The sequence below is a fragment of the Abramis brama genome (assembly GCF_963993115.1).
Source record: "Abramis brama genome assembly, chromosome: 2".
Taxonomy (NCBI): Eukaryota; Metazoa; Chordata; class Actinopteri; order Cypriniformes; family Leuciscidae; genus Abramis; species Abramis brama.
This window is the reverse complement of record NC_139964.1, coordinates 62712537-62738980: the sequence shown is the minus strand read 5'-3', so window position 1 is coordinate 62738980 and position 26444 is coordinate 62712537. Positions and strand designations below refer to the sequence as shown.

General features: G+C 36.0%; 2 protein-coding genes across 2 annotated transcripts; both read left to right on the top strand.

Annotated features, from left to right (window-relative positions):
• The first annotated feature begins 654 nt into the window (after positions 1–654).
• Positions 655–15443, top strand: abcb6a (ATP binding cassette subfamily B member 6 (LAN blood group) a). Its single transcript, XM_084092099.1, has 20 exons — positions 655–896; positions 1775–2327; positions 3972–4109; positions 4204–4393; positions 6933–7025; positions 7127–7319; positions 7554–7675; positions 8844–8953; positions 9103–9168; positions 9297–9422; positions 10980–11056; positions 11164–11227; positions 11313–11398; positions 11500–11557; positions 12146–12250; positions 12399–12573; positions 12797–12909; positions 14329–14423; positions 14980–15048; positions 15140–15443. The coding sequence occupies exons 2-20, from the start codon at positions 1812–1814 to the stop codon at positions 15303–15305; spliced, it is 2562 nt and encodes an 853-aa protein (XP_083948225.1). The 5' UTR covers positions 655–896; positions 1775–1811; the 3' UTR covers positions 15306–15443.
• A 2386-nt stretch (positions 15444–17829) lies between these two features.
• On the top strand, positions 17830–25741 carry cnppd1 (cyclin Pas1/PHO80 domain containing 1). Its single transcript, XM_084101202.1, has 8 exons — positions 17830–18016; positions 18384–18486; positions 19062–19143; positions 20029–20149; positions 20268–20396; positions 20562–20623; positions 21809–21926; positions 24136–25741. Exons 1-8 carry the CDS (start codon positions 17954–17956, stop codon positions 24742–24744), a joined length of 1287 nt encoding a protein of 428 aa, XP_083957328.1. The 5' UTR covers positions 17830–17953; the 3' UTR covers positions 24745–25741.
• Positions 25742–26444: the final 703 nt, after the last annotated feature.

The window sequence follows — 26444 nt, the reverse complement described above, 5'->3', positions numbered from 1 at the left end:
GACTAGTTATCAAACAGCTAGTAAAGTGTTGCTAATGTTACACAAACCATGTTCCCGCTTTGAAAAGGTAGTTTGAGATGTAAGACGCGTTTTTGAAACTGTCTTTTTTCACTACTGTTTTAAGAAGAAAATACTCATTAATGATGTTGACTTATGAATTTGCACATCGTTTGTCTTAAAGCATATTAAAATCACACCATAGATAAACAACTTGATTTTCACCACATGGGGTCTTATTATTGATTGAATTATTGAATAAATTATCTATTCAACTATTTTATTATTATGATGCAAAAGTCATATAAATTAATTGGTCAGAACCGTTGAAAAAAAAAATTCTCTCTCTCTCTCTCTCTCTCTCTCTCTCTCTCTCTCTCTCTCTCTCTCTCTCTCTCTCTCTCAATACAACAGAGAATTGCAAAGACGCAACAGTATCTATCAGATTGGAAACCGAAACATATGGGGTACCTTTGAATCCCATTCAAATCTTAGGATGTCTTTTGACTTTTTGTAGACATAAGAAAGAACATGGTGTTTTAAATTGATAAATCCCACAGTTTATTAATTTACAATAAACGGCATTATGAAAAAATCAACGAGGGACTTTGATTGGACCATTCTTATTTGCGCTGAGAAAAGTCACGTGTACCACGTGACCGCGTAATGAGGGCGCTAGGACCACGAGGCGTTTGTTTGCCCCGGTGTTATTTATTGTGTAATGGATGCAGGAGTGGAACTGCGTGAGTTTCTGACTGTAGTGTAAGGTCATATACAGCGACAACATACCATGACATGTTTTAGGAGCGCTAACATCATCATAATCCATCTGAGGGGGTAGCTAGTTATTCAAGGACGCACACCAAAGACTAGCAGGATCCCACTGACATTGGAAACAGGTTAGTTGATATTCTCACTGTTCCCGTGGACTTGGTTTCACACGGTAATACTATGTTACTTTGCATAGGTACTTTGGTATATGTGGTTATAAATAACAATTACAAAGAAGTGGAGCTGTCATGTTCTTTGTACATGGTACAGTAGCATGTATTATGCATGCATGTTTTATCATGGTAACGTTAGTGTATTAGTAAGTTGGTCACAACAACAAAACAATGGTATTATATTATAATATAATGCATTATAATCTAAGGTATTATTATAATGACAGGCTCGTGAACATCCTCAACAATAAACTTTGCTTTTTAAATACGTATTATTTATTATCTTTAGTAAAATGAGAACATTTAATATCAGTATGTATAAGAAATAATAATGTCATTTTAAAAATCAAGTTTTATTATCGTTGATGTTTTTGTACATGTATGGTATTACTTTGGTATTATTTAAAAGTACCTTGGGGTACCATATAAAAACCATGGTATATGACTATATCATAGTAGCAGTGTCTGGACTTGAAACTATCACTGTACCATGCAGTTATTTTAGTATTGTTGAGATACTATTATAATTTTTATTTTTATAAAGTTTTAGTAATTTTATATTAAAGTTTTATATTTTTATATTTATATATATATATATATATATATATATATATATGTGTATATATGTATATATGTATATATATATGTATATATATATATATATATATATATATATATATATATATATATATATATGTCTGTATAGTTTTTATTAATTAAAATTTTTGTACACAAGTTTATGATACTGTCCCTGTATTATGGTCCTGCCACAGTATGTTTTTGTTGTGGGAAACACAAGTTTATTTTGTTCCTCACCATATAATTTTTTCCAGATATTCTTTGTGTGGCTCCATCATCATCATCTTCATCATGGTGGAGATGAAGAGTTTCTGTGAAGCTGGAGTCTCCATGCAGCAGGTGTGGGTGGACGGCGGTCTGACTCTCTGCTTCTACTTCACCCTGGTGCCGTCCGTCCTCCTCACCCTCTTCTTCCTCTTCGGCACGTTTCTGTGTGTTTGGTACAGCCGCTACGGCACAGACATGGAGCCCAAGTTCATCCCTCGCTCTCGACTCTACCGGCTCCAAGTGGGCCTGTCGGTGCTGCTCGTCCTGCAGGCTCTGGGCTGGATGGTGTTTCGGATCGCTCGCAGCGGAGAGCTGCCGGGATACGTGGTCCTGTACGGCTGTCTCTCCATGATGGGCTGGCTTTGGGCCGTGGCTCTGCTGCGTCTGGAGAGAAGGAGGGTTCTGGTGCGGGACAGGACCAGAGGACACAGTTCGGTACTGTTGTTGTACTGGGCCATAGCTTTTGCGGCTGAAAACCTGGCGTTTGTGTCGTGGATGAGCCCTCAGTGGTGGTGGACTCTGGAGACGTCCGATCAACAGGTATGTGTGTGATTTGTTAGGAATACATCACCAAATAAGTATGCATTATTAAACAATAAATAAGTTTAAAAATAAACTGTTGTCTAATAATAAATCTGTTGATAAAGATGATTTGCATATGCTAAATTGTTGTAGTAATATAAATAATTGGGCTTTTTTTTAAAACCTGTTTATCTACCACTAGGTGAAAGGTAATGGCAAACCTCTCATAAACACAATTCATATCGAGTTGCATCAAATTAAGCACCAGATTGTAGTAGTTTTTAGTGTTTTATATTGTATTATCATGCATGTCTGTAACATATCCTTTGGCACTGATGCCATTGTCCTGCCAAAAGTGAAAGTATTTGAAAGGGGTGGCAGATGTAGGAATGCTGCTCACACACCATGACTCGGCATTATGGTAATTTTGTGAAAGGATTTTTTATTTACAATACATATTGAGTGACTCTGCAATTCTTTGAATGACTCTGCAATTCTGTAAAGTTTGGATGGTCATTAATAACAGTATTGTTGAGTCATTTTGTGCTTTTAAACAGTAGGCAGTGACAATATTGTTGAGTCATGGTCAGGTCTGGCTGCGTTCCTTTTTTGGCCTCTGGCCACGCCCCAACCGTTTAGGTTTGACCAATCAGATAACAGTTTGTGTGACGCTCCATGAGGTAGCAGTTTTACTCTAGTCTTTACTCTAGTCTTGCTCTAAACTTTGAATGTTGAATGCAAAAGTTGATTGCATATTATAAAAAAAGCATGTTATAAAAATGGCCAACAATTTTGCCAGATTTAACTAAAAGAGCATTTACAAAATTATTACAGTTTTCAAATTTGTCTCTAAAAAAAGCAAATGTGTATATATATATATATATATATATATATATTATATTATATTATATTATATTATATTATATTATTATTATTACATTAAATTTAATAAAATTGTTATTAATTTATTTGCCCCTTTTACAGTATATATATAATTTTTTATTTATTTATTTTTTATTATTTATTTTTTATTTATTTATTATTAAACCGTTAATACATCAGTTTAAAAATAAAATATAACCCTTAAATACACAGTATATAATTATAAATGTAAATAGACCTAAAACTTAAAGCTAAGTCTAAATTTAAACATTTTAATATTATATATATATGTTTAAATATTTTAGATTTAAAATATTATATGTTTTTTGTATATCCTTTGCTTTAAATTTGGCACCCCATGCTAAAGATACAATTGTTTTTATTTGTAATTTATTAATTAGAGAAGACAAATCGAGTAAGACACACTGGATAAATTGCAGTCAAATCCATGCCACAATATATATATATATATATATATATATATATATATATATATATATAATTATTATTATTATTATTATTATTATTATTATTATTTTTTTTTTTTTTTTTTTTATTATTATTATTATTATTATTTTTTTTTTTTTATAGCAAAAGAAACCATAAAATCGAAAAACTTTGAAGTAATTTCTTTGCATGCTAACGACCAAAAATCTCAAAACACATAGTGATGGTCTTTACTCTTTACACCATATCAGAGATATGTATGATATGATTGTAGCAGATACAAACAATAGCAAATAATAATGGCTTTATGCATATTGTTCATTGTGACTGCAGTTGGAGTTTGCGTTCTGGCTGGTGCGATACTTCAGCTCAGGTTTGCTGTTCCTGTTGGGCCTCAAAGCTCCAGGCTTGCCTCGCCGACCGTACATGCTCCTGATCAATGAAGACGAGCGAGATGTTGAGCACGGAGCAGTAAGACATCAGATGCACTCTGCTGTTGGCAAATCTGCATAAATAAATGCATCTTACTGTCATAACCATGAATCTCATTAATGCATCTTCTCAGCCTCTCTTGGGTAATTCTGACGAGAACCAGTCTACGTGGAAAGACTTTGGGCAGAAGGTGCGTCTGTTGGTGCCGTACATGTGGCCTAAAGGCAGTGCCGTGCTTCAGCTGCTGGTTCTGCTGTGTCTCGGGATGCTGGCCGTGGAACGCGTCATCAATGTGTTTGTGCCCATCTACTACAAGAACATAGGTGCAGAATAAGAGTCTTGTTCAGTCATGATTGAATTATTTATGAAATATAAGGGAAATTATTGTATATTATCGGGTCAGTAGCCCTTTCTTAGTCTTTTTGTCCACAGTAGTGCAGGCTTCGCAACAAATTTCTGGAATTATATATTTTATATATGTGAATCACAAAACCAGTCACAAGTCGCACGGGTATATTTGTGGCAAAAGCCAACAATACATTGTATGGGTCAAAATTATCGATTTTTCTTTTATGCCAAAAATCATTAGGATATTAAGTAAAGATTATGTTCCATGAAGATATTTAGTAAATTTCCTACCGTAAATATATAAAACATTTATTTTTGTGAGTGAATGCAGCACAATCGCGAACGTAAATGCACAACTTTAAAGGCGATTTTCTCAATGTTTCGATTTTTTTGCACCCTCAGATTCCAGGGCCCGTATTCATAAAGAATCTTAATGCAAAGAGTAGCTCCTAGTGACAAAATTCTAAGAAAATTCTTAGAAATGTGGGCGTTTACTCTTAAAATTGAAGAAAAAATCCTAGTAAAGAAAAAAGTATTTCAGAAAGCATCTTAACTCTTAAAAGAGGTCTTAAGGTCAAAATTGTTAGGAGCACGGACGAGGACTTTTAAGAGGCTTAAGAGTTTCTTTAGCAGAGGAGAAAATGACAGAAAGACGAAGAAGGAGAAGAAATGTGTTGCAGACAATGGATGACAGTGAGTTAATAAGAAGCTATATATTAGATCGTGCAGGGATCATGTTTGTGACTGATCTTATTAGAGACACGCTAATATCTCCGACACAGCGCAGAAATGCCATAGCGCCAGAAATGAAAGTAATCACTACATTACGATATTTGGCAACTGGGAAAATTCCATGTTTGATACATTAAAACCAACATTCAAACCACCACTTAAATAGACACGCCAGCAATCAGTGTAATTGGAAAGAGTGGAACAATTTTTATAATTCTAAGCCAATCAAATACCTTATAGGAAATTAACAGCATGGTAAATAAAAAAAAAGGATGTATATACACATATATAATGTGTGTGTGTGTGTGTGAACGGTCAAATAGGAAAAATTACGCATGTAATTTCAAAGTGGAGGCTTAGAATAGAAATATAAATCTTTTTTTCCTTCTTGGTCAACCAACCAATCACAGTCGTCAAAAGATAGTGTCATACGTAGCAACTGGGTCAACCCCGCCTCCTCACTAGGATAAAAGTTTTTGTCTTTTCCTTACTCAGAGTTGCTCTCAGATCGGTCTCGAATTGCTCTTAAAGGGTAACTAAACCCCTGGTCAGAGCCTGACTCCACCCACTGTCAATATTTGAAAAATGCTAGAAAAGTGGGCAGACCCCAGCGGAGAGAGAGGGGACGAACCGTGAGCGGGGGGGCGTGCACCTGAGACCTGCTGTCACTCAGACTCTAAAATGGAGTTTGCTCACAGGGTCGCAAGACGACGTAAAGTACATGCATCTGATGAGTTTTATCAGAGCCCGTCATTCTCTGGTTTTATCGAGTTGATGTCAAGGCGCACGCTCTCTCTATAGGCATATTCATATTTTGCCGCTATGTGAAAAAATCCAGCAAAATGCGCCGACGCGTTTGTCGACCCCAGAGGAATAACTTTAGCCTAACCATAAATTGTGATTAAATATGATCACTCACATCAAGACGCCGCTGCGGTGGTCGAGTCCATGCAGGAGGAGCAGCGTTTGTCACTGCGTCGCTTTTCAGCGCGAGCTGTGTGGAGAAGCCCATTTCCACCTCGATTGCATTGGAGAAGAAATCCCGCGAAAATGCATGTTTCACACTCACGGTCTTCCAGGCCAAGTTCATGCAAACACTGGCGCCTATTTTCCAAGTCTGCTGGAAAGTTATGCAGTCCAGCAGTGCTGTTGCAACCAGCAACACTACACCTACGTACCCTCCTGCCCACTGTACAATACAGATAAATCTGCGCTAGCTCATACCAAGGGCGTGGTGAGCTCGTACCAGGGGCGTGGTAGAGCTGGAACCTGCTTACGTCACCTGCCACCTTTTACGTCACTTGCCACCGCAACATCCAATAGGAAAATTCAACTGCAGTAGCCACCGTTCAACCTTAAGAGGGCAGCACTCAGACGTTTTTACACCATATATTGTAAAATTAAAACACTTTATACCCTAATGTCAAAAAAGTTACTCGAATCAATGAACAGCACTAATAAAGCCTCATTCTTACAGATCATTAAATAAAAAAAGTTGGTTTAGGGTTTAGTTACCCTTTAAGCTAAGACTACTACGTAAAAGTTTTTAAGCTAAATTAAGAGTTTTCTGAGAGGATTCTTAGAATCTTTAGAATCGGGCCCAGATGTTCAAATAGTTGAATCTCGGTCAAATATTGTACTATCCTGACAACCCATACATCAATGGAAAGTTTATTTATTCAGCTTTCAGATGATGCATAAAGCTCAATTTCCAAAAATTGACCCATGTGACTGGTTTTGTGGTCCAGGGTCACATATGTACATTATTAATCTCCTTTCCAGTGAACCAGCTGACAGATGGGAGCTCTTGGAAGACTCTGGTCACTACAGTGTGTATTTACGCGCTTCTGAAGTTCCTGCAGGGCGGTGGAGCTGGTGAGGGAACATCACCCAATTTAATGATATCTTTGTAGCGTGACGTGAAATATCAGTTTGAATCTGACCACAGTCTCATCTTCATCTGTTTCCGTCTGCAGGAGCGTCTGGGTTTGTGAGTAACATGCGTTCGTTCCTGTGGATTCGGGTGCAGCAGTACACTAACCGTGTGGTGCAGGTGCGTCTCTTCGCTCACCTGCACTCTCTGTCTCTGCGCTGGCACCTGGGCCGCCGCACCGGAGACGTCCTGAGAAGCATCGACAGAGGAACCTCCTCCATCAACAGCCTGCTGAGGTACAGCTGAAAAATCATTTGAAATTTTGACATTAGCTTTAGATAAAATTGTGTCCTGATACCACAAACCTTCTTATCTCGAGGTGTTTGCATTTGGATGCATGTATAAACAAGGTCAACTTTGTAGTATTAGATGCATACAGTCCTGTGTACAGATAGTGTGCTTTTACAGTAAAAGTGATCCCAGTCTCTATTTTCCTGAAATATTTTGTTTTATTTGGTTTCTTCCAACAGCTACATCGTGTTCAGCATCTTCCCCACCATCGCTGACATTATCATCGCCATTATCTATTTTATATCCAATTTCAATGCCTGGTTTGGCCTCATAGTCTTCGTTTGCATGGCCCTCTACCTCAGTGAGTATCTAACAATGTGTATACATGAACACACACACACACACATTTGTCTTCCCTTATTGTTGCCCCCATTTCAAATGATTTACATTCGAAATTTGTAATTTTACCTAAAGTACTATATCTGCTCCTTGTCTGGTCTGAGTATTAAAAGTACAGTTGCATTACTGAAAGAAACGATTTATTTATTGCATTGAGTGACATTTGAGATCTTGAGCAATATATTGTAATAATGTTTTTAGTCTTTTACTAAAAACTAAATACTATAGCTGCCCCTTTGAGTATTAAAAGTAGAATTGCATGCTGAATGTATTTATTATCTAATCCAACTTAATTTATGAAGCACATAATAAAACAACACAGTGCTTATGTAAAAAAATATGTTTTTAACTGTTTCTTAAAGTCATTCAGAGATGATGATTGTCTCAAATACGCTGGTGAACTTACACCATGCAGAGAATGATTGTCCTGTACCCAAAGATCTTGTTTCTTGAGTTTTGTTTTCTTACACTTATATTTCAAGTTATACCCGAATAACTTGTCTAGTTGTTTCAGGTGATTAATTAGAATAATGGATGTGTTTGAAACAGAAATATACTGCCTACTAAGTGTAGTTTGTGAAACAGAATGCAGTATCCATACATCTATGCTATATTAGATTAATTGTTTTGTATATATTGGCAACTAAATGAAAAAAAAAACTTAAGTTGAAATACTAAAATTACTTAAACTGAATACAAATTAATTAAAGCTAAATAGAAAAATAGAAAAAAATGACAAAAAAATCTAATTAAATAACTAAATAAAGGTTAATTAAACATTTTATAAATACTTAGTAATACTAAAATATTGTAATTCTGCAATTGGTGCACATTTATGACTTTGTAAATGTTATGTTAAAATTACATTATTTCTGGCTTATTCGTCACACTGAAAATGTAAGATCAAGTAGTCTAGTGCATTGCATTGTGGGAGACAGTGTGCTTTAGTGTGCTGCACAATTCAGCAAATTTAATTTGTATTCTGTGCAAATAGAAAATTCACACACTGTTAACACCATACGACATTCTGCAGGAGTGCGGTTTTGGTTCTCCTCGTCTCAGGAGTTACTAAAGACAGAAGAAGAGAAATATACCAGATCAGCATTTGATTGATTGACTGTCTCTTTCAGCTCTCACCATCGTCATCACAGAATGGAGAACTAAATACAGACGAGACATGAACATACAAGATAACAATGCCAAATCGAAAGCTGTGGACTCTTTATTGAACTTTGAGACGGTATGGTTTTGCTTTGTTCCCTCTTTGTTTGTCTAAGGTCGGTGTCTGAATATGTGTCGTAAAAAAATAAAATACAATTGTGCTGTGCAATATAATGCACGTAATGCGCATTTTAATATGGAGTGATTGAATTATGATATTGTCAACAGGTGAAATATTACAATGCAGAGCTTTATGAAGCGAGTCGCTTTGAGGATGCCATCTTGAAATATCAGGTAGATTGTTTTTTGACTGCTCTCCACACCAGATTTGTTAAAACGTGTATTTTATAGTTTATTGATTAATAGCTCACAGGAATAAATCATAAATATCACTTTTGTAATTATATTTTATTTTTGCTCAGGTATCGGAATGGAAGACCAACGCGTCTCTGGCGTTTTTAAACCAAACGCAAAACCTCATCATCGGTTTGGGTCTTCTGACCGGATCTTTGCTCTGTGCGTACTTCGTGACCGAGGGAAAGTTTCAGGTACGAACAGTCAGGACAGCTCATCATATCAGGCCACTGCCAGAAACTTCTGAATGGTTTAAAGCAGGAAAAAAAAGATTTGAAACAAATAAAAAAGGAACATACATTTTTATAGAAAGTAGTACTTTTATTCAGCAAGGATGCATAAGTCATAGTAGACATATACAATGTTGAAAAAAGATTTCAATTTCAAATAAATCATGTTTTTTTTATATTTCTATTTATCTGTTAAGCCTGAGAAAAAGTGGGATGGTTATAAATATATGTAAAAAATATATATATTAAGCAGAACAACTGTTTTCAACATTGATATTAATAAAAATAAATTATTTTTGAGTAGCAAATCATCATATTAAAATGATTTCTGAAGAATCATGTGACACTGAAGACTGGAGTAATGATGCTGAAAATTCAGCTTTGCATCACAGGAATAAACTACATTTTTAAATATGTTAATCTACAAAACAGTATTACAGTATTTGCATGTACTTTAGATCAAATAAATGCAGTCTTTTTGAGCATAAGACCTCAAACTTTTGATTGCTAATGTACATTAATAAAATAGATCTGGCTTTAAAAAAAATTAGTTCTGGCTTTAAAATCTGATTGGATTAGCAATCAGATTTTAAATTGCACACCTGTAAGACACATCAATTGAATTCCGTTGTAATGCTTCTTTCTTAAGCTTTTCTGCTGCTTTGCAATAATCAACAGCCTACAGTTTGGCTAATGCACTAAAAGATTTTGATTAAAGTTTGAGATTGTGATAGAAATGCCAATGTGGAATTTCCACTCCAGACTTACTCATGAGGATTTACATGCCTAATGTCAGAGTTCACTGTCTCTGAAGCATATTTTATTGGAGTGTGGTGGGTTTAATGGCTTGAGAAAAAGTTATTAATCTAACAGTGGCAAAAAAAAAGTGTTATTTTTACATATTATTTTAATGTCTTTTAATACATTTTAAAATAAAATAAGAAAACTTAAATAAAAAAGAACAAATTTAAAATACTTCAATTAAATATTAATATTTTGAATTTTTATTAATATAATTTTAATTGTATTTAAATATTATTTCAGGAACCAGACCAGTCTAGGACAATTCTCTGGACTCTAGATCTATAATTATCAAAAAAAGTTGAACTTTTGCATTTGGATGGCTGTAATAGGGTCATTTATAAAATGGGCGTGGCATGATACACTAAAAAGCCTATAAGTCCTAAACAAAAAATCGGTGAGCATATGTGACATAACATCATTAACAAGCATGCAAAATTGTATGGAGATCGGACAATAGGTGGCGCTATAACTGATAAAAAGCTTTAAAACCATGTATTTCCTATGGTACATTGCCTGTTTTGGCTGTAAATGGTATTTTCCATCTATTATATCACTGGTTACATGCTTGCTAAATAAAACTTAATAACTTTTGATGCTTTTGTGCTTAAAGGCCTTAACTGCTTGAACCCAGATAAATGCTGCTTGCAGCTTTAATTGTTATTTTTCTTTGTATCGTCTTGTGTCATGAACGGCTTGTAACTCGTGGTGGTCTTCCAGGTTGGAGATTATGTGCTGTTTGGAACATACATCATCCAGCTCTACACGCCACTCAACTGGTTTGGCACATACTACAGGTATGGAGCTTTTTTCATCTTTATAGATCGTCCGTTTATAGATCACTATTTATATGCGTTTTCAAAAGAACAAAGACAACCGTAAGCATGTATCTTTCCTTGAACAGAATGATCCAGAACTCCTTCATCGACATGGAAAGCATGTTCAAGCTCTTCACTGAGGACGAGGAAGTGAGTGGAGGGACTGTTTTCTTTGAAATTCAGTTCAGAGAAGCTTTTGAATAATTAATGACATGTTATTTGGGATTTTGTTTAGGTGAAGGATGACGTCAACGCAGGAAGCCTCTACTACAGACAGGGGAAAGTAGATTTCGAGAATGTCTTCTTCAGCTACACGCAAGGGTAAGCAGCTTCAGTTAAATATATTTCTATTATTATTATTATTAGAGTAATTTATTTATTTACATTTTATTTTATTTTATACGATGCGGATATTTTTGCAGCAAGGAAATTCTAAAAGACGTCTCTTTCACCGTACATCCCGGACAGACGGTCGCACTTGTAAGTCTGTTCTCTGTTTTATACATCCTTTAAAAGTTTTGCTGCTGTTAATGCCTTTCCTGCTTTGTCTTGGTTTATACAAAAAGTTTGGGGTCGGTAAGATTTTTAAATTATTTTGAAAGTCTCTTATGCTCACCAAGACGGCATCAAAAATACATTAAAACAGTAATATTGTGAAATATAATGTAATATATTCCTGTTATGACAAATCCACATTTTCTCAGCATCATTACTCCAGTCTTCAGTGTCACATGATCCTTCAGAAATCATTCTAATATAATGATTTTCTGCTCAAGAAATATTTCTTATGATTATCAATGTTGAAAACAGTTGTGCTGATTCATATTTTTATGGAAACTGATGGTTTTTTTTCTATTCTTTGAATAGAAATTTCAAAAGAACAACATTTATTTGAAATAGAAATCCTTTATAACAATATAAATGTCTTTACTGTCACTTTTGATCAACTTAAAGCATCATTGCTGAAGTATTAATTTCTTAAAAAAATAAAATAAAATTATACTGACCCCAAACTTTTGCGGGTGTGCGCGTGTGTGTGACTCATGGCTGTTTTGATTTTTTTTTCAGGTCGGACAGTCTGGATCAGGAAAGAGCACCATCATCCGTCTGCTTTTCCGTTTTTATGACGTTCAGGGCGGGTGTATAAAAATAGACGGTCAAGACATCTCAAAGGTGAACCTGCCATTGGCTTGTAATATATAAAAGGCACCCAAACCTGTTCCTACATGAGCATGTGGAGGGATATTTTGTCCTTTGTATCTTATGTTTCACATTTTTCACTTGTGCGCTGTGTTAATTCATACGTCTGGTTGTGTCTCAGGTGAAGCAGTCCTCTCTGCGCGCTCACATTGGGGTCGTCCCTCAGGACACCGTCCTGTTTAATGACAACATCCGGGACAACATCCGTTACGGTCGAGTTGCTGCTACTGACCAGGAGGTGGAGGAGGCCGCGATTGCCGCTGACATCCATGACAAAATCATAACTTTCCCGGACGGTGAGAACCTTTTTTGCCATTGAAAAAGTAGAATTAAACTGTAAGCAATGAATATAAGTAGGAGGTCTGAAATACAGACCGTTATTAATGAGCTCTGATTATTTTGAGTCATTGTGCAGGACGGAAAGCATCATTTAGTTTTTATGCCATCCATTCGGCTCATGTTGAGTCTAGATCATGTTTGAGTTCATAGTTGATATTCATAATTGTTTTATATTTGTAGGCTATGACACTCAGGTGGGTGAGAGGGGGCTGAAGTTGAGCGGAGGAGAGAAGCAGAGAGTCGCCATCGCTCGCACCATCCTCAAAGCGCCTCAGATCATCCTCCTTGATGAGGTACGTCACCAGTGCATTATGGGAGAATACATACACAGTTGTTTTAGGATGAGGGAATTATCCCAGTTTTGCATGATTTCTTGTTGGGAGATTTTTTTTTACTTGTTTTAGCAAGTTTAGGTTCAAAAGTTTGGGGTTAGTAAGAATTACTTTTATTACCAACATTTTTATTTTTATTAGTTTTATTACCAGTAATACTGTTATTCAGCAAAGACACATTAATTTAACAAAATGTGTCAGTAAAAACTAAAATTTCTATTTCAAATAAATTCAGGGGTTTTTTTAAACTTCATATTCATCAAAGAATCCTAAACAAAAATATATCATGGTTTCCACAGAAATATAAAGCAGCACAACTGCTTTCAACATTGATAATAATCAGAAATGTTTGTTGAGCGGCAAATCATCATATTAGAATGATTTCTGAAAGATCATGCGACACTGAAGACTGGAGTAATGATGCTGAAAATTCAGCTTTAATTCAATTCAATTCAATTCAAATTTATTTGTATAGCGCTTTTCACAATACATATTGTTTCAAAGCAGCTTTACAGAAAGTGCATTTCAGAAATGTACATAGAAAAATACAGTTAGTTAATTAATCATGCATTAATTTAGGGCATAAACATATCGCCAGCGTCGAGTCGTCTCTGCACAGGCGTCGAGTCGTCTCTTCACAGGCGTGAACAACAGAATAACAATAGCAATAATGATAACAACAGAAAAGCAGATGGGAAATAATTAGCGCAGCTGCTGTTCATAACAATAATGCATTCAACCTGATTCAACTGTAGTATAAAAGGTAAGTATTATGTGAATGCTTGGCTAAAGAAATGCGTCTTTAATCTAGTTTTAAACTGGGACAGCGAGTCTGAACCTCGAACAATATCAGGAAGGCCATTCCACAGTTTAGGAGCTAAATATGAAAATGCCCTCCCTCCTTTAGTGGACTTAGATATCCTAGGAATGACCAGAAGCCTCAAATTTAGTGATCTTAAAGAGCGCAGGAATAAATTACATTTTAAAATATATTGAAATAGAAAACAGTAATTTCAATTGTAATAACATTTCACAGTATTTTTGATCCAATAATTGCAGCCTTGGTAAGCATAAGAGACTTCTTTCAAATACATTCAACAAATTGGATCTTTTTGGATTGGATTTTTGAACGTTAGCGTGTCAAAAAAAAGAAAAAAAAGCAACAAATTCACAGTAGTGAAAGATTCTGAACCAATGAAATTTCAGTGGACGAAGCTACTCAGCTTTACCGGACAGAAACCGAGAACAAGCAACCAATAATAAGTCTTTTTGTGATTAGAGCAAAAACTTTTTGGTTAGGACCAGTTTCCTGTTCAGTACTCAAGTATTTTTTTTATTTATTATTTATCATGGACTAATTTTCTCATCCTCTACCAATAGGCCACGTCTGCTCTAGACACACAGACTGAGCGAAATATCCAGGCATCGCTGGCTAAAGTCTGCACCAACAGAACCTCCATTGTGGTGGCACACAGGTAAACACATGATTGAATGATTTATGAGAGTGTGATGTTTCAATAATCCGGCGCCTTTAAAGGGGTTAAGAGAGTTTTTACTCAAATCAACTGCCGTCAATTATCACAGTTAAAGCATAATTCATAAAACATGATATTAAGGTCTTTAATACATTACAGGATTTCTTATTGTATAACGCTATAGCCCCTTTCACACAGCGCGTCGAACCCGGGAAATTGCAGTAAAATTGCTCGAGTGCATTCTGTGTGAACGCAAACACGTCCCGGGATTGATGCCGGGATCGATTCCTGGCATGGGGACCTAGTCTCGGAACAATGCCGGGATCAGTCCCGGAACGCGCCCTGTGTGAACAAAAGCCAATGCCGTGAGGAGTGTCGTAGTGATAACTTGATAACCACGTGTCTTTACGGGATGTGTGTGAACACACTCACAGATTCTGGAAAATCACTGGCAGTGTGAATGAACCAAAGTCAAACGATCAAACGAATCACATTATCCGTGTATTTTCCGGAATCTCTGTGAAAGGGGCTTAACTCTGATGTGCATCTATTGTAGATTGTCGACTGTCATTGGAGCCGACATGATTCTTGTGCTTCGTGATGGGCAGATTGTGGAGAGAGGAAGGTGAGTTATTCACTACTACGCTGAACACAAAGTCCGACTCGCTAGTGCATGAACTATGCGGTTTAAAGTCCAGTATTCTTGCTTGTCGTAGGCATGAGGAGCTGTTGGCGAAGGGAGGGCTGTACTCTGACATGTGGATGAAACAGCAGCAGGTGCAGGATTTAGACTCCGCCTCCGACAGCGAGACGAAAGACAGGAAATCAGAGAAACTACAGCCACAAACATCCACTACAGGAACAGGACACAAGGGACACTAGATACGTGATGGGACCTGGTTTTAGTGCATTTTAAAACAAATTAAGATATTTTTGATTAAATCTGAGAGCTGGATCACTCCTCCATAGGCTTCTAAGGGACTGAAACTTGCTGGACGAGAATACTTTTTGTGCGAAAAAAAAACAAAAATAACGACTTTATTCCACTATAAATTTCCTTCTCTCTGGGCCTCGAGTTATTTCACGTAGTGTTTTAGCGCAGCGCGTCTGTGTTGTACGTCACACGCATCACACACATGACCAGCGTCGGCCAATAGTGAGCCTACAACACAGACGCGCTGCGCTAAAACACTACGTGAAAAAACTCAAGGCCCAGAGAGAAGGAAATGAATAGTGGAATAAAGTCGTATTTTTTTTGTTTTTTTGCGCACAAAAAGTATTCTCGTCGCTTGATAAACTTAAGACTGAGCCACTGTAGTCACTTGGACTATATTAACGATGTCTTTAATAACTTTTCTGGGCCAGCAAGTTGATAAGGGACAATTTGATAGTTCTTAATTGACAGAATTATCATTTTTGGGTGAACTAACCCTTTAAGCTCGCACAATGCTGTTGTGGCATATTAGATTTATAATTATTTAATAGTATACATTTCTTATGTTTTTTTGCCAGTTCTCAAAAGTGCTCCATTTTGCTTAAGGATTTATTTATAAGATATTGAAGTCCTTAATATTAAGTCCTTAAGTCCTTTTAACATATATATATATATATATATATATATATATATATATATATATATATATATATATATATATATATATATTTCTTTGCATTCACTTTCCACTCATTTTATTCTAAGTGCATTTATTATCTTAAATAATATGGCCATCAATGAGAGAAGACTGACAGAGTTATTGTGCATTGCATAAATCCCTCCATATCTATAACTTTAGGCAATACATTGCTGACACCTTATTATAATGAATGTACATTCTGTTATTTAAATGAATTTCTGTGGTTGCATTGATTCGATGATGCTTCCGATTTGCTGTTCTTTGTAAGAGGGAAAACTGCTTGTTGTTGTAAATATGCTCATATTCTTTGAGGCTTTATTTAATTTGAAAAGGGATAGTTATCTTTCTGGTGCCATTGTATATCAGTAGATACTAATAATGCTGATATTTGACTTTCTATACAAGCTAAGATTCAATTTGAATGTAGGACTAAGTTTTAAGCAAAGGGAAAAACACTCATCAATCAATTTTAATGTTAATTTCTGACATTATGCACATTCGTCTGATTTTTTTTACTGTCTTTATGATCGTTTGTGTGGTTAAAGTTCATGTTTTATTATGCTGTGTGTGTGGAGTGGTACTTGGGTGCAATAGATGCTGTACTGTACAACTTCAGTTCATCAAAGGGACAAAGGAGATCACTCACTTTATAGCATTTTGACTAAACTCAGGGGACAAGGTTGCAATGAGCCATTGTGATGTGTTTTTAGTCATGGAAAAAGGGAAATAGCCTTGTATACAATAATTAAGTTGTGACTGGCTAAAGTCTAAATAATTGTGTTTTATTGTACAATAAAGATAGAGACTTGCATATGTTCATATTAATGTTTATTCTGCTTACTGATAATCCATTATTCTGTGCATGAAATATTCTCTGTATTGTACATTAAATTGAAATACGTGTAGTCCCTTTATATTTTGTTTACAAATTAAAATACCCATTTTATATACATTATACACACACATAAACATACATAAATACATGTGTGTGTGTTTGTTTAATTATTGGTATGGTTATTGATCTCAAGTGCTGATCATGGGCGTTTTGGGATTAGTTTGTTTACACAATATATGAAAATGTAAAGAAATATGGAATAAAAAGTTATCAGTTATCATAAATATCACCAATCACCGGTGTATATGATTTGCTGAAACCTACGGCTCGTGAGTCGTGAATATGAAACACCGTACGTGATTGGACGCTTGACTGAGTGAGGCGACCATTGAATGCGAAGTATGAAGAACTTCATGAAGCTTTTGCCATAATAGGACAGGTAAACTGTCATAAATACCGATCTAGAAAAAACTTGGAAAAGTACACACACACACAAATGCTTCTTTCCTCTAGTGGGCGCTTTACGGTCAAAAATACGAAATACTCCACTCAAATCTATTTATACATTGAATAAAACATATTTTAAATATATTACTCCGAATGTGAATTACTTGACATATAAATAAAATTTCCTTTCGCAATCTGAAATATAATTATTTTAAAAACGCCTTAGCGCGTAACGTTAATCATAAACGACTGCGATTGGTCCATTAACAACAGCGGTGTTTTGTGATAGATAACACAGAGGAACGTTAATAATAGCCTTTGAATACAATTTCACACAAAAATATTCACTGTACCTGACATATTAGAAACCATAAATATGTTTGACCCAACTTCCGTTCCGTCCACTAAAAGTCCCGCCCCTGTCAGAACCCACACTAACCGCTGTTTACGCTCCTTTACTCTATTTCTACACAGCTGAGCGCAATGACTTGCGTAACTGCGATTCTGAATACGCTGCAACGTATCTGTCACGGTAGAGATAGGGCGCCTCAACGACGCCTTTCTTCGGCCTTTCTGTGTTTTCAGCCCCTTTAAATGAACGTTGGAGGCCCAAAATGGATTTTGGCGATTTATTTGATGAGCGGACGTTCACCTTTTCTGACTTTCAAGAGTTTACGGTCAGTATCTTGGATGTTGTTGTTCCGGTTGCGCTGCTTTGGCGGGTGACCGAGAAACTCACGCGAAACTGACTGATACAAGAACTTGTGTATTTAATAATGTCCTTCCTTCATTTAAAGCCCAGAATATTAGACTAAAAGAAAATGATTACTCGTATATACAGCAAATGTCTCCTTTTTTAGTACTGTAAGACAGTAACTTTTTGCTGTGAGTGTTCTAACTGTTAGTTCGAGGCTTCATAATAGGCCCAATGTTTAGGTGTGAAGAAACTCGCACACCAGTAACGTTACTTATGTTATTGCTTTAATGATGCTACGACATATATCTGACATTTAAACATGTTTTGCATTCTGTCATCCTGATCAGTTCCTGCCTAGACACGAGCATTGGTCAGAGAGAGTAAGGAAACGACTGTATTATGGTCTTGATTCTGACAGCCCGTTGGATGCTTTATCTTGTCCCATGACAGGTGAGTTAACTAGTAAAACTAGTGCAAACTACAGTAGTCAGGATTTGAAGTGGATCAAGAAAGTTACTCAAAGTTGTCCTAAGACAAGAACGGGTATTGTTCAGAATGCATGTATAACTTTGATGAAAGGTTTTGATCCACTTCAAATGTTGACTACTGTAGTAACGTTAGTTTGCACTGTTACGTAATATTTTAATCTAATAATTTAAATTAAATCATTTAAGTTTTTTTTTTATTTTTATTTTTTACATTTTTACAATTATGTGCATGATGTTCTTTAACTATTATTATGTTTATTAACTTTATTTATTACTTAATAATTAAGTATATTTTTATTATGACTTAATTATTTATACTCCTATTTACAATTCTAAGAATTTAATTTGAAGTCTAAAATTACATACAGGGGAACATTTTACTCGTATTTGTACTTGGTCTTTGCATGAAATTGATTGGGGTCAAGCAAAGATTGTATATCATTGCATTCCTAGATTTGGCCATGTTTGGATACTTTTTAACATACATATTCTATACATATGGATACACTTAACTCATAATAATTGTATTTCCACTAGATATTGCTGTGGAACTGCTCCAGAAATCTGCCCCAAGTCCCATAAGGAAACTTCACAAGAAATACGCTGCACATGTGGCCAGGTAAGATTACCTCATTACAATACATGCTGTATATTAGGGCTGTGCGATTAATCAAAATTGATTTTCGATTTCAATTTTGGCTTCCAATGATTATGAAAACAAGATAATCGAGGTAAAACGATTATTGTGCCACTGCCGTATTCCGGTGTTGTAAAATGCAGTCTACTGTCGCTAAACTGCGGGATCATGTGTTTGATATTAAACAGTGTTATTAAAAGAACATTAAGCTGCAAAAGAAACACTGTTCTTTTGTCTTAAGTTATTGTACACAGTTTAGAAAGAAAACGCGTGTGTAACAGTATATTGGATCCGTGCATTAGGTCTTAAAGTGACAGCAGCCTAATAATCCTGCTGCAGTCTGTCTTTAATGATAATTAAACAAAGGAAAATGAATAACTGACTGAATAACTGAAGTAGCTTTAATAAGGTTAATCTATATTTAATATGTACAGTAAGACTGCAGTGTTATTTTACATTTAATTATTCCATTTTTTTATTTAAGGCTGTTACTTATCTGAATACTAGTACATCTTCCTGAAAAACTTAAAAGTTATTTGTCCATTTTTTTTGTAATTAGTTTCTTTGTTCTTATTGTATTGTTGACTGTTAACTTGTCCAATTTATAATTTTTAGGACCTTTTTCTGACATTAGTTAGGCCTAACCTTGTATTACTTTTTGCTGAAGTATTGATAATTGTAAAATTTCACTGATATTAACACTTACTCATCATACAAAATAAGATCATATCGCCTACAAATAATCGTGATTTCAATATTGACCAAAAATAATCATGATTATTATTTTTGCCACAATCAAGCAGCCCTACTGTATATGTTAAATATTCACTGGATCAATATCAAACCCTTTTTTTTTGTGTGTTACAGGGAAGCATGTATATCTCCTTGCGCTATGATGTTGGCCTTGATATACATTGAAAGACTGCGACACAGAAACCCTGAATACCTGCAACAGATCTCATCCTCAGACCTCTTTTTGATATCCATGGTATGCACATCCAAGCATGTTTATTAGCTTTATTTTTTCTGGTTCGCTATTCTGGTCAATTTCAATGATGCTGTTGGTAATAAATCATATTTCTCTGAATTTCTCCTGTCGTCTCCAGATGGTTGCCAGTAAATATTTGTATGATGAAGGAGAAGAGGAGGAGGTTTTCAACGATGAATGGGGTACTGCGGCCAAACTGGATGTTCAGACTGTCAATACTCTAGAGATGAACTTCCTCAATGCGATCGTAAGCGTGACTTTCCAAAGAACCACAGCTATTTAAAGTAGTTTGGCTTGTTTTGCCCTTTTATGTAGAGTATGAATTTTTAAGACTAATACTGGATTAGGTTTCATTGTTGATTGTGATTTTTCTATTGAAATTGATTTGAAACAAGATCTTTCACATTTACAGGACTGGAACCTCTTCACCGAGCCCAGTGACTTCTTTAAAATCCTCAGTAAGGTGGAAACCAGGTTGGTTAACACGCACTTACTGTGTCGTACATCTAATATTATCCTTATGCGCTTTGAGTGAACAACCCTACTGGCCTTTAAGAGGTCACAGCATTTTTGTTCTTTTCAAAAGTTCACAGACAATTTTAGATGGCCTGACCTGTTTTAATAGCTTTTACTGGGCAGTGGCTCCCTTGGGCTTAATGCAGCTGCCCTTTTTAGGCTAATCTGTTTGTCAGAGTGATTTTAAATAGCTGTGCATTTAAAGGTCCCGTTCTTCGTGATCCCATGTTTCAAACTTTAGTTAGTGTGTAATGTTGTTGTTAGAGTATAATAATATCTGTAAAATTATAAAGCTCAAAGTTCAATGCCAAGCGAGATATTTTATTTAACAGAAGTCGCCTACATCGAACGGCCCGTTTGGACTACATCCCTCTACTTCCTTCTTTAATGACGTCACTAGAACAGTTTTTTGACTAACCTCCGCCCACAGGAATGCTCCCTCAACTCTACCGAAATACGTTTATGTACTTGCGCACTTCTTATAACTTACTGTGTTTACTCAGCTCTTACGTGATTTTCTGAAGTAAAACTGACGCTTCATCTTTTGTGTGATGTACAATAAACTTTATTAAACTCATCAGTATATGTTTGATCATCATTCAGACAGCAGACTTGTAGGCTATTAATAAATAATGGATACATACAAGCAGATGAAAAATACGTTATAATAACCGCAATTTAACTACTAAACTATACCTGTTCCATCTCTATACAGCACTCTGACTCTGTAGGCATTATTGTCCGACTCGAAATGAACACCGTTACTGAGAGTTTCTGATATTATCATCATTCCGTGAGATGAAATTGTCCTGAGAGACTGAGTGCGAGCTCATGAAGCTCCGCCCCCTGGGTCGTCCAGCAGCAGCTTATTTGCATTTAAAGGGCACACACTAAAACAGCGCGTTTTTCTGAGCACCAAAAAATTACAATTTAAACATGCTGTAAAAAATGATCTGTTGGGTATTTTGAGCTGAAACTTCACATACACACTCTGGGGACATCAGAGACTTATTTTACATCTTGTGAAAAGGGGCTAATACGGGACCTTTAAGTTCTGAGTCATGTGCTGATTTTGTTGTTACAATGTTATTATGAGTTTCAGTGTAAAAAGATCAAATATTTTAATGTGCTTTTTCCCTGCAGCATTGCGGAGCGGCAAGGTATGAAGCGAGGCTGGTTCACCTACACGGATCTCTGCGTCCTGTTGGAGCAAACCAATTGGAGGGAAGCCCTATCAGCCATCTACCAGCACTTTACCAAGGTGAACAATCAAAGCTAAACCCATATGAGCTCATAAATGCACCAAAAAAGTAGCTCATATAATATGTGCACTGTATTCCAAGCCATCTAAAGCCTGAAAATCTTCCCCGTATTTGCACTCAAATCTCATTTGATTCAAATTTGGCACATCAAGACTGTTTTGACATCAGTGATATTTCACAATGGGGCAAGAGAGAAGATTTTGAGCAAATACCAGCTTAAATTTTGATCTGTTCCTCACGCTAAAGCAATTGTATGGCTTAAGAAACAATATTTGTAATCGTCTTTAATTAGAGGCTGCACAATTTGAGGAGAAAAAATCCAATTATGAATTTTCGTATTAAAAATTGTGCTTTTTAAAGTGTTTACTGTGCATGTTTTTTTAGGGTGGCACAATTTGGACAAAAATTTAGTTATATATATCAATGTGACTATAAAATAATATATATACTGTATAATATCACAATTTGTACAACTAAATGATTAAAATAGTAAATATTACTACTGTATTATTTCACTGTAAAATAAAATATATTATATTGAAATTAATTATAAAATTATAATACTAATATTTATGGCTGTAATTTCTTCGATTTCAAATGGTAAACCATTGAGCTTTAATTTTGGTGGTAATCCGTTGGGAGCCCTTAAAGTGCTTATCATTATTATCAGGTTGAAAAGATGGTGTGTGTTTCATTTACAAATGCTCGTTATAAGCAACCCAAACTCTCAGCACTTATAGAGCTCATGTAGAGCTAGGGCTGGGTACCGAGTTCGATACTTTTTAGGTACCGACCGAATTGCCTCGATACTATTGAGAATCGAAAAATGACTTGTTTTTCGGTACCAGATTTCGATACCTAAGGGGTTAACTCGTCAACGTCAGTGCTCAAACAAATACATATGAAATGCACAACTACACGCCTAAAGTCGCTCGCGCACATACACGTGAACTCTACACACACGAGACGCGCAGAACTCTCCTCGCACATACCCATATTAGACGCGCGCGCGCACACAAACTGTCCACGCACATTCTCATATGAGACGCGAGCACACACACACAAACTCGCGCACATACTCAATGAGACGCGAGCACACACACTCACAATACCCTAAAGATGTGGAAAAGTCGATCAAAGGTGTGGCTACATTTCTCCAGGCTCGATGCCAACAGCGCGCAATGCAGTATTTGCCATAAAATAATTGCTGCAAAGACGGTACCGCGACAGATATGATAAAGACCTTGACAGTGCACGGAGTAAATAAGAGCAGTAAGTTGCTCCGTCTTTGACTGGTAAATGAAGAGATACCTTGTTGATCACTCTGACAGTGTTTATATTACAATAATGACCTACTGAATGTACACTACCGTTCAATGTGTTAGTCAGAATTTTTGTTCAGTAAGAATGCATTAAAGTGATCAAAAATGACCTTAAAACGTGTAATGTTACAAAAGATTTCTGTTTCAAATAAATGCTGTTCTTTTGAATTTATTCATCAAAGAATCATGAAAAAATGTATCATATAGTTTCCAAAAACTGTTTTCATATTTCTGAAGGATCATGTGACACTGAAGTAATGATTTTGAAAATTCAGCTTTGACATCACAGGAATAAATTACATTTTGAAATATATTCAAATAAGATTTTAAATTGTAATACTATTCCACAATATTACAAGTTTTACTGTATTTTTGATCAAACCAATTCAGCTTTGGTGAGCATGAGCTCTTTATAAAAAAAAATATTTTGTTCCTTATGTATATGTATAAGGAATATTTTGTTCCTTTGTGCTTTTTTGTTCCTTTGTGCACTGGCTAAGGAGCATGAGTCAAACTGAAAAAATAAAACCAAAGTTTTCTGAGGTAATGTGTTATGTAATCTTGTTAAAATGGATTTCATAAAATTGGTATAGAAAAAAGTATCGTTCAGGAACCGGTATCGAAATCAAGGTATCGGTATCGGTATTGGTATCGGAATTTTTTGAACGATACCCAGCCCTATGTGGAGCAACATTAACCGAGCCACTGAAAACATAGCGTGTGAATGAACACAGTGTCACACTTCACTCTAAAACCTGCAGCGCATATATTTGTTCACATCCTTTGCGATGTGTTAACCACACTATATATCACGCTTATGCTTTCATTTAGTTTAACTGTTCAGCCCTATCTTTAATCAGTTATTGTGTTCTTTGTCTTCCTTCAGATTACCTGTATGTTGGGTCTCCTGTACTTGACTAGCGTAGCCAGTCTCATCGCTTCTTCCGCTGTCATCCACCAGCTCAGCCGTCTTCCCAACACCAGCCACACTTACTTGGACCCGATTAAGCACACATCCATTCAGACACCAGCAGTCCTTCCTGACACTCGGCCAACCTTAAACCTCAACTGCTGTGTCCTGACCAACGACAGCTTGAAGCCGCGGCCCACCGTCGTGCCAGAGCAGCTGGTTCCTACCTCTTCATCCTATCAGAACATGGTGCTCTGCCTCTGGGGCTCCATCCTCTCTACTTTTTCCTACTCAAACCCCTCGTTGGACATCCAGCCACAAGACTGTTTGGTATCTGAAGTGATCTGTCACAGTCACACGGGCGGTTTCCCCCAATTCGCAATCGCTCGCAATGGTTCGACGACTCTTTCCTCGCCGTGGTATGCCCGTCTCACAGCACATTGGCTCGGGTTAGGTCAGTTTAGCATAGGCCTGATGTTTCCAGACCCCCATGTTAGCTCAATGCCACCTTTTCAAAGACACCCATGTTGCCCAGAGGCTACTTTGCCATTTGGGAAATTGCCATCTCTTCTAATGCCCGGTTAGATGAGTCCTAGAGCAAAATAAAACCAGCTAAGTTTACATACGCAGTCGACTCCCTAGGTTTCCCTTGTTGTAAATGAACCAGTGATATAGGTTGGTTATAACCGGGTTGTGGTGGGATAGTATGTTGGAGAGAGGGTAGTGAGGAGGTTTGGCATATGCTGATCGACAGTGAATCTTGACGTGTGTGATGCAGTGAGTGCACACTAATGCAGTATGAGGCTTTCTTTTCTTTTCCGGCGGACGGGTCTCTTTTCTTTTTTTTTTTCTTTTTTTTTTTAGCTGTTACATGAAACCTCCAAAGAAAGCACCCAAACAAAAATAATGCTTAGTAGTTACATAAGTTCACAAAAGGGTCTGCTCTTATGCCGGAAGTGCGTGCTCTTGTTTGGAGGGAGGGAGGGCTGTATTGTTATGAAGTTTCTTCCTGTGAAAGCCTATTTTCAAGTTGGGAAATTGTTTGAATTTAAGCCTGGTTTTGTTCACTTGGTTTCAGAGAGGACGGGTAGAAGAAAAGCAAAAAGGGATCAGTTTTACAATGTCAGTTATACAATTTAGTTTAAGATAGATCTAAGATTTCTAATGTTCAGATAGTTGATGCCATACGTCATCCACAAAGCGTTCATCGTAGAATGCAACCGTTTTGTAAAAATCCTCAGTATTTTGATATCCTAAAGTAATAACATATTGGAATTGCTGAACGGGCTAATTCAATAGATTTATTTGGGTTCATTGCTTGACTTTAAGTTTAATTTGGCTTTATTTTATGTTCTTTAAATGTAATAAAGTAAATTATATATTATTAGGGCTTGGGCATAAAAATGCACCATTTAACTCCTGATTTAGTGATCTTTTACATATCCACCATAATTTGTTCATGACAAAAATTGGACTATTTTCATGACTTATATTTTCTGTCCCATTTTGTACATTTTGTATAGAAATTATAAAAGAACATATAGCTGCAACAATGGAAGTAATAAAAACATCTTAATCTCAATCTTTTGTATGTCTTTTTATTATTGCTATTTATATTTATTTGTGCTATGCAATAGAAAATGTTTTAAGCATGGATTTGTAGAATGCATATTGCTTTATACTAAACGGTTGTAATTTTTCACTTCAGAGACTTTGGGGGCATGATTTAATTGCTGTATTTTTCCCCCCAATCATTTTATACATTATTTATAGATCGACAGACAAAATTATCAATACTTTTAAATTTTAGAACATTAAGTTTTCTCATTCTTTAAAAGTAGGGATGCACCGATATGAAAATTTCTGCCCATACGGGTAATTCTTTATATTTGAAAGCCGATAACCGATATTGTTGATTGTTGTTGTTGATACTTTATTAATCCTTTACATGAAATTGCATTGTCACAGCTTCATCACACAAAGATACAGCACCACACTTAACAAACAAGTCACTTCCGACTCTACCGATCTACAATATACAAATTAAAAACAGAGTTAATACATAACAAATATAAATAGTTTACTGAGTCTCATCTATATACCATATGACTAGTCGTTGATGAATATTAATATTGAAAATTCAGTAGCTGATGAATATTCATAGCACTAAGCAATCTGATAGCAGCCAACAGACTTCCTGAAGGTGCAGTTGGGACAGGGCCTTAATCATCCCAAGGGCATGGAGTGGATGTGAGGAACTGTCCATTATTGATCTCAGCCTAGAG

Coding starts and splice junctions, on each gene's coding strand:
- abcb6a (XM_084092099.1), top strand. CDS start 1,812: ATGGTGGAGATGAAGAGTTTCTGTGAAGCTGGAGTCTCCATGCAGCAG. Junction 8,954..9,102: donor CTTTATTGAACTTTGAGACG/GTATGGTTTTGC, acceptor TATTGTCAACAG/GTGAAATATTACAATGCAGA. Junction 11,399..11,499: donor TTCTTCAGCTACACGCAAGG/GTAAGCAGCTTC, acceptor ATATTTTTGCAG/CAAGGAAATTCTAAAAGACG.
- cnppd1 (XM_084101202.1), top strand. CDS start 17,954: ATGGATTTTGGCGATTTATTTGATGAGCGGACGTTCACCTTTTCTGAC. Junction 20,150..20,267: donor ACCTCTTTTTGATATCCATG/GTATGCACATCC, acceptor TGTCGTCTCCAG/ATGGTTGCCAGTAAATATTT. Junction 21,927..24,135: donor TCTACCAGCACTTTACCAAG/GTGAACAATCAA, acceptor GTCTTCCTTCAG/ATTACCTGTATGTTGGGTCT.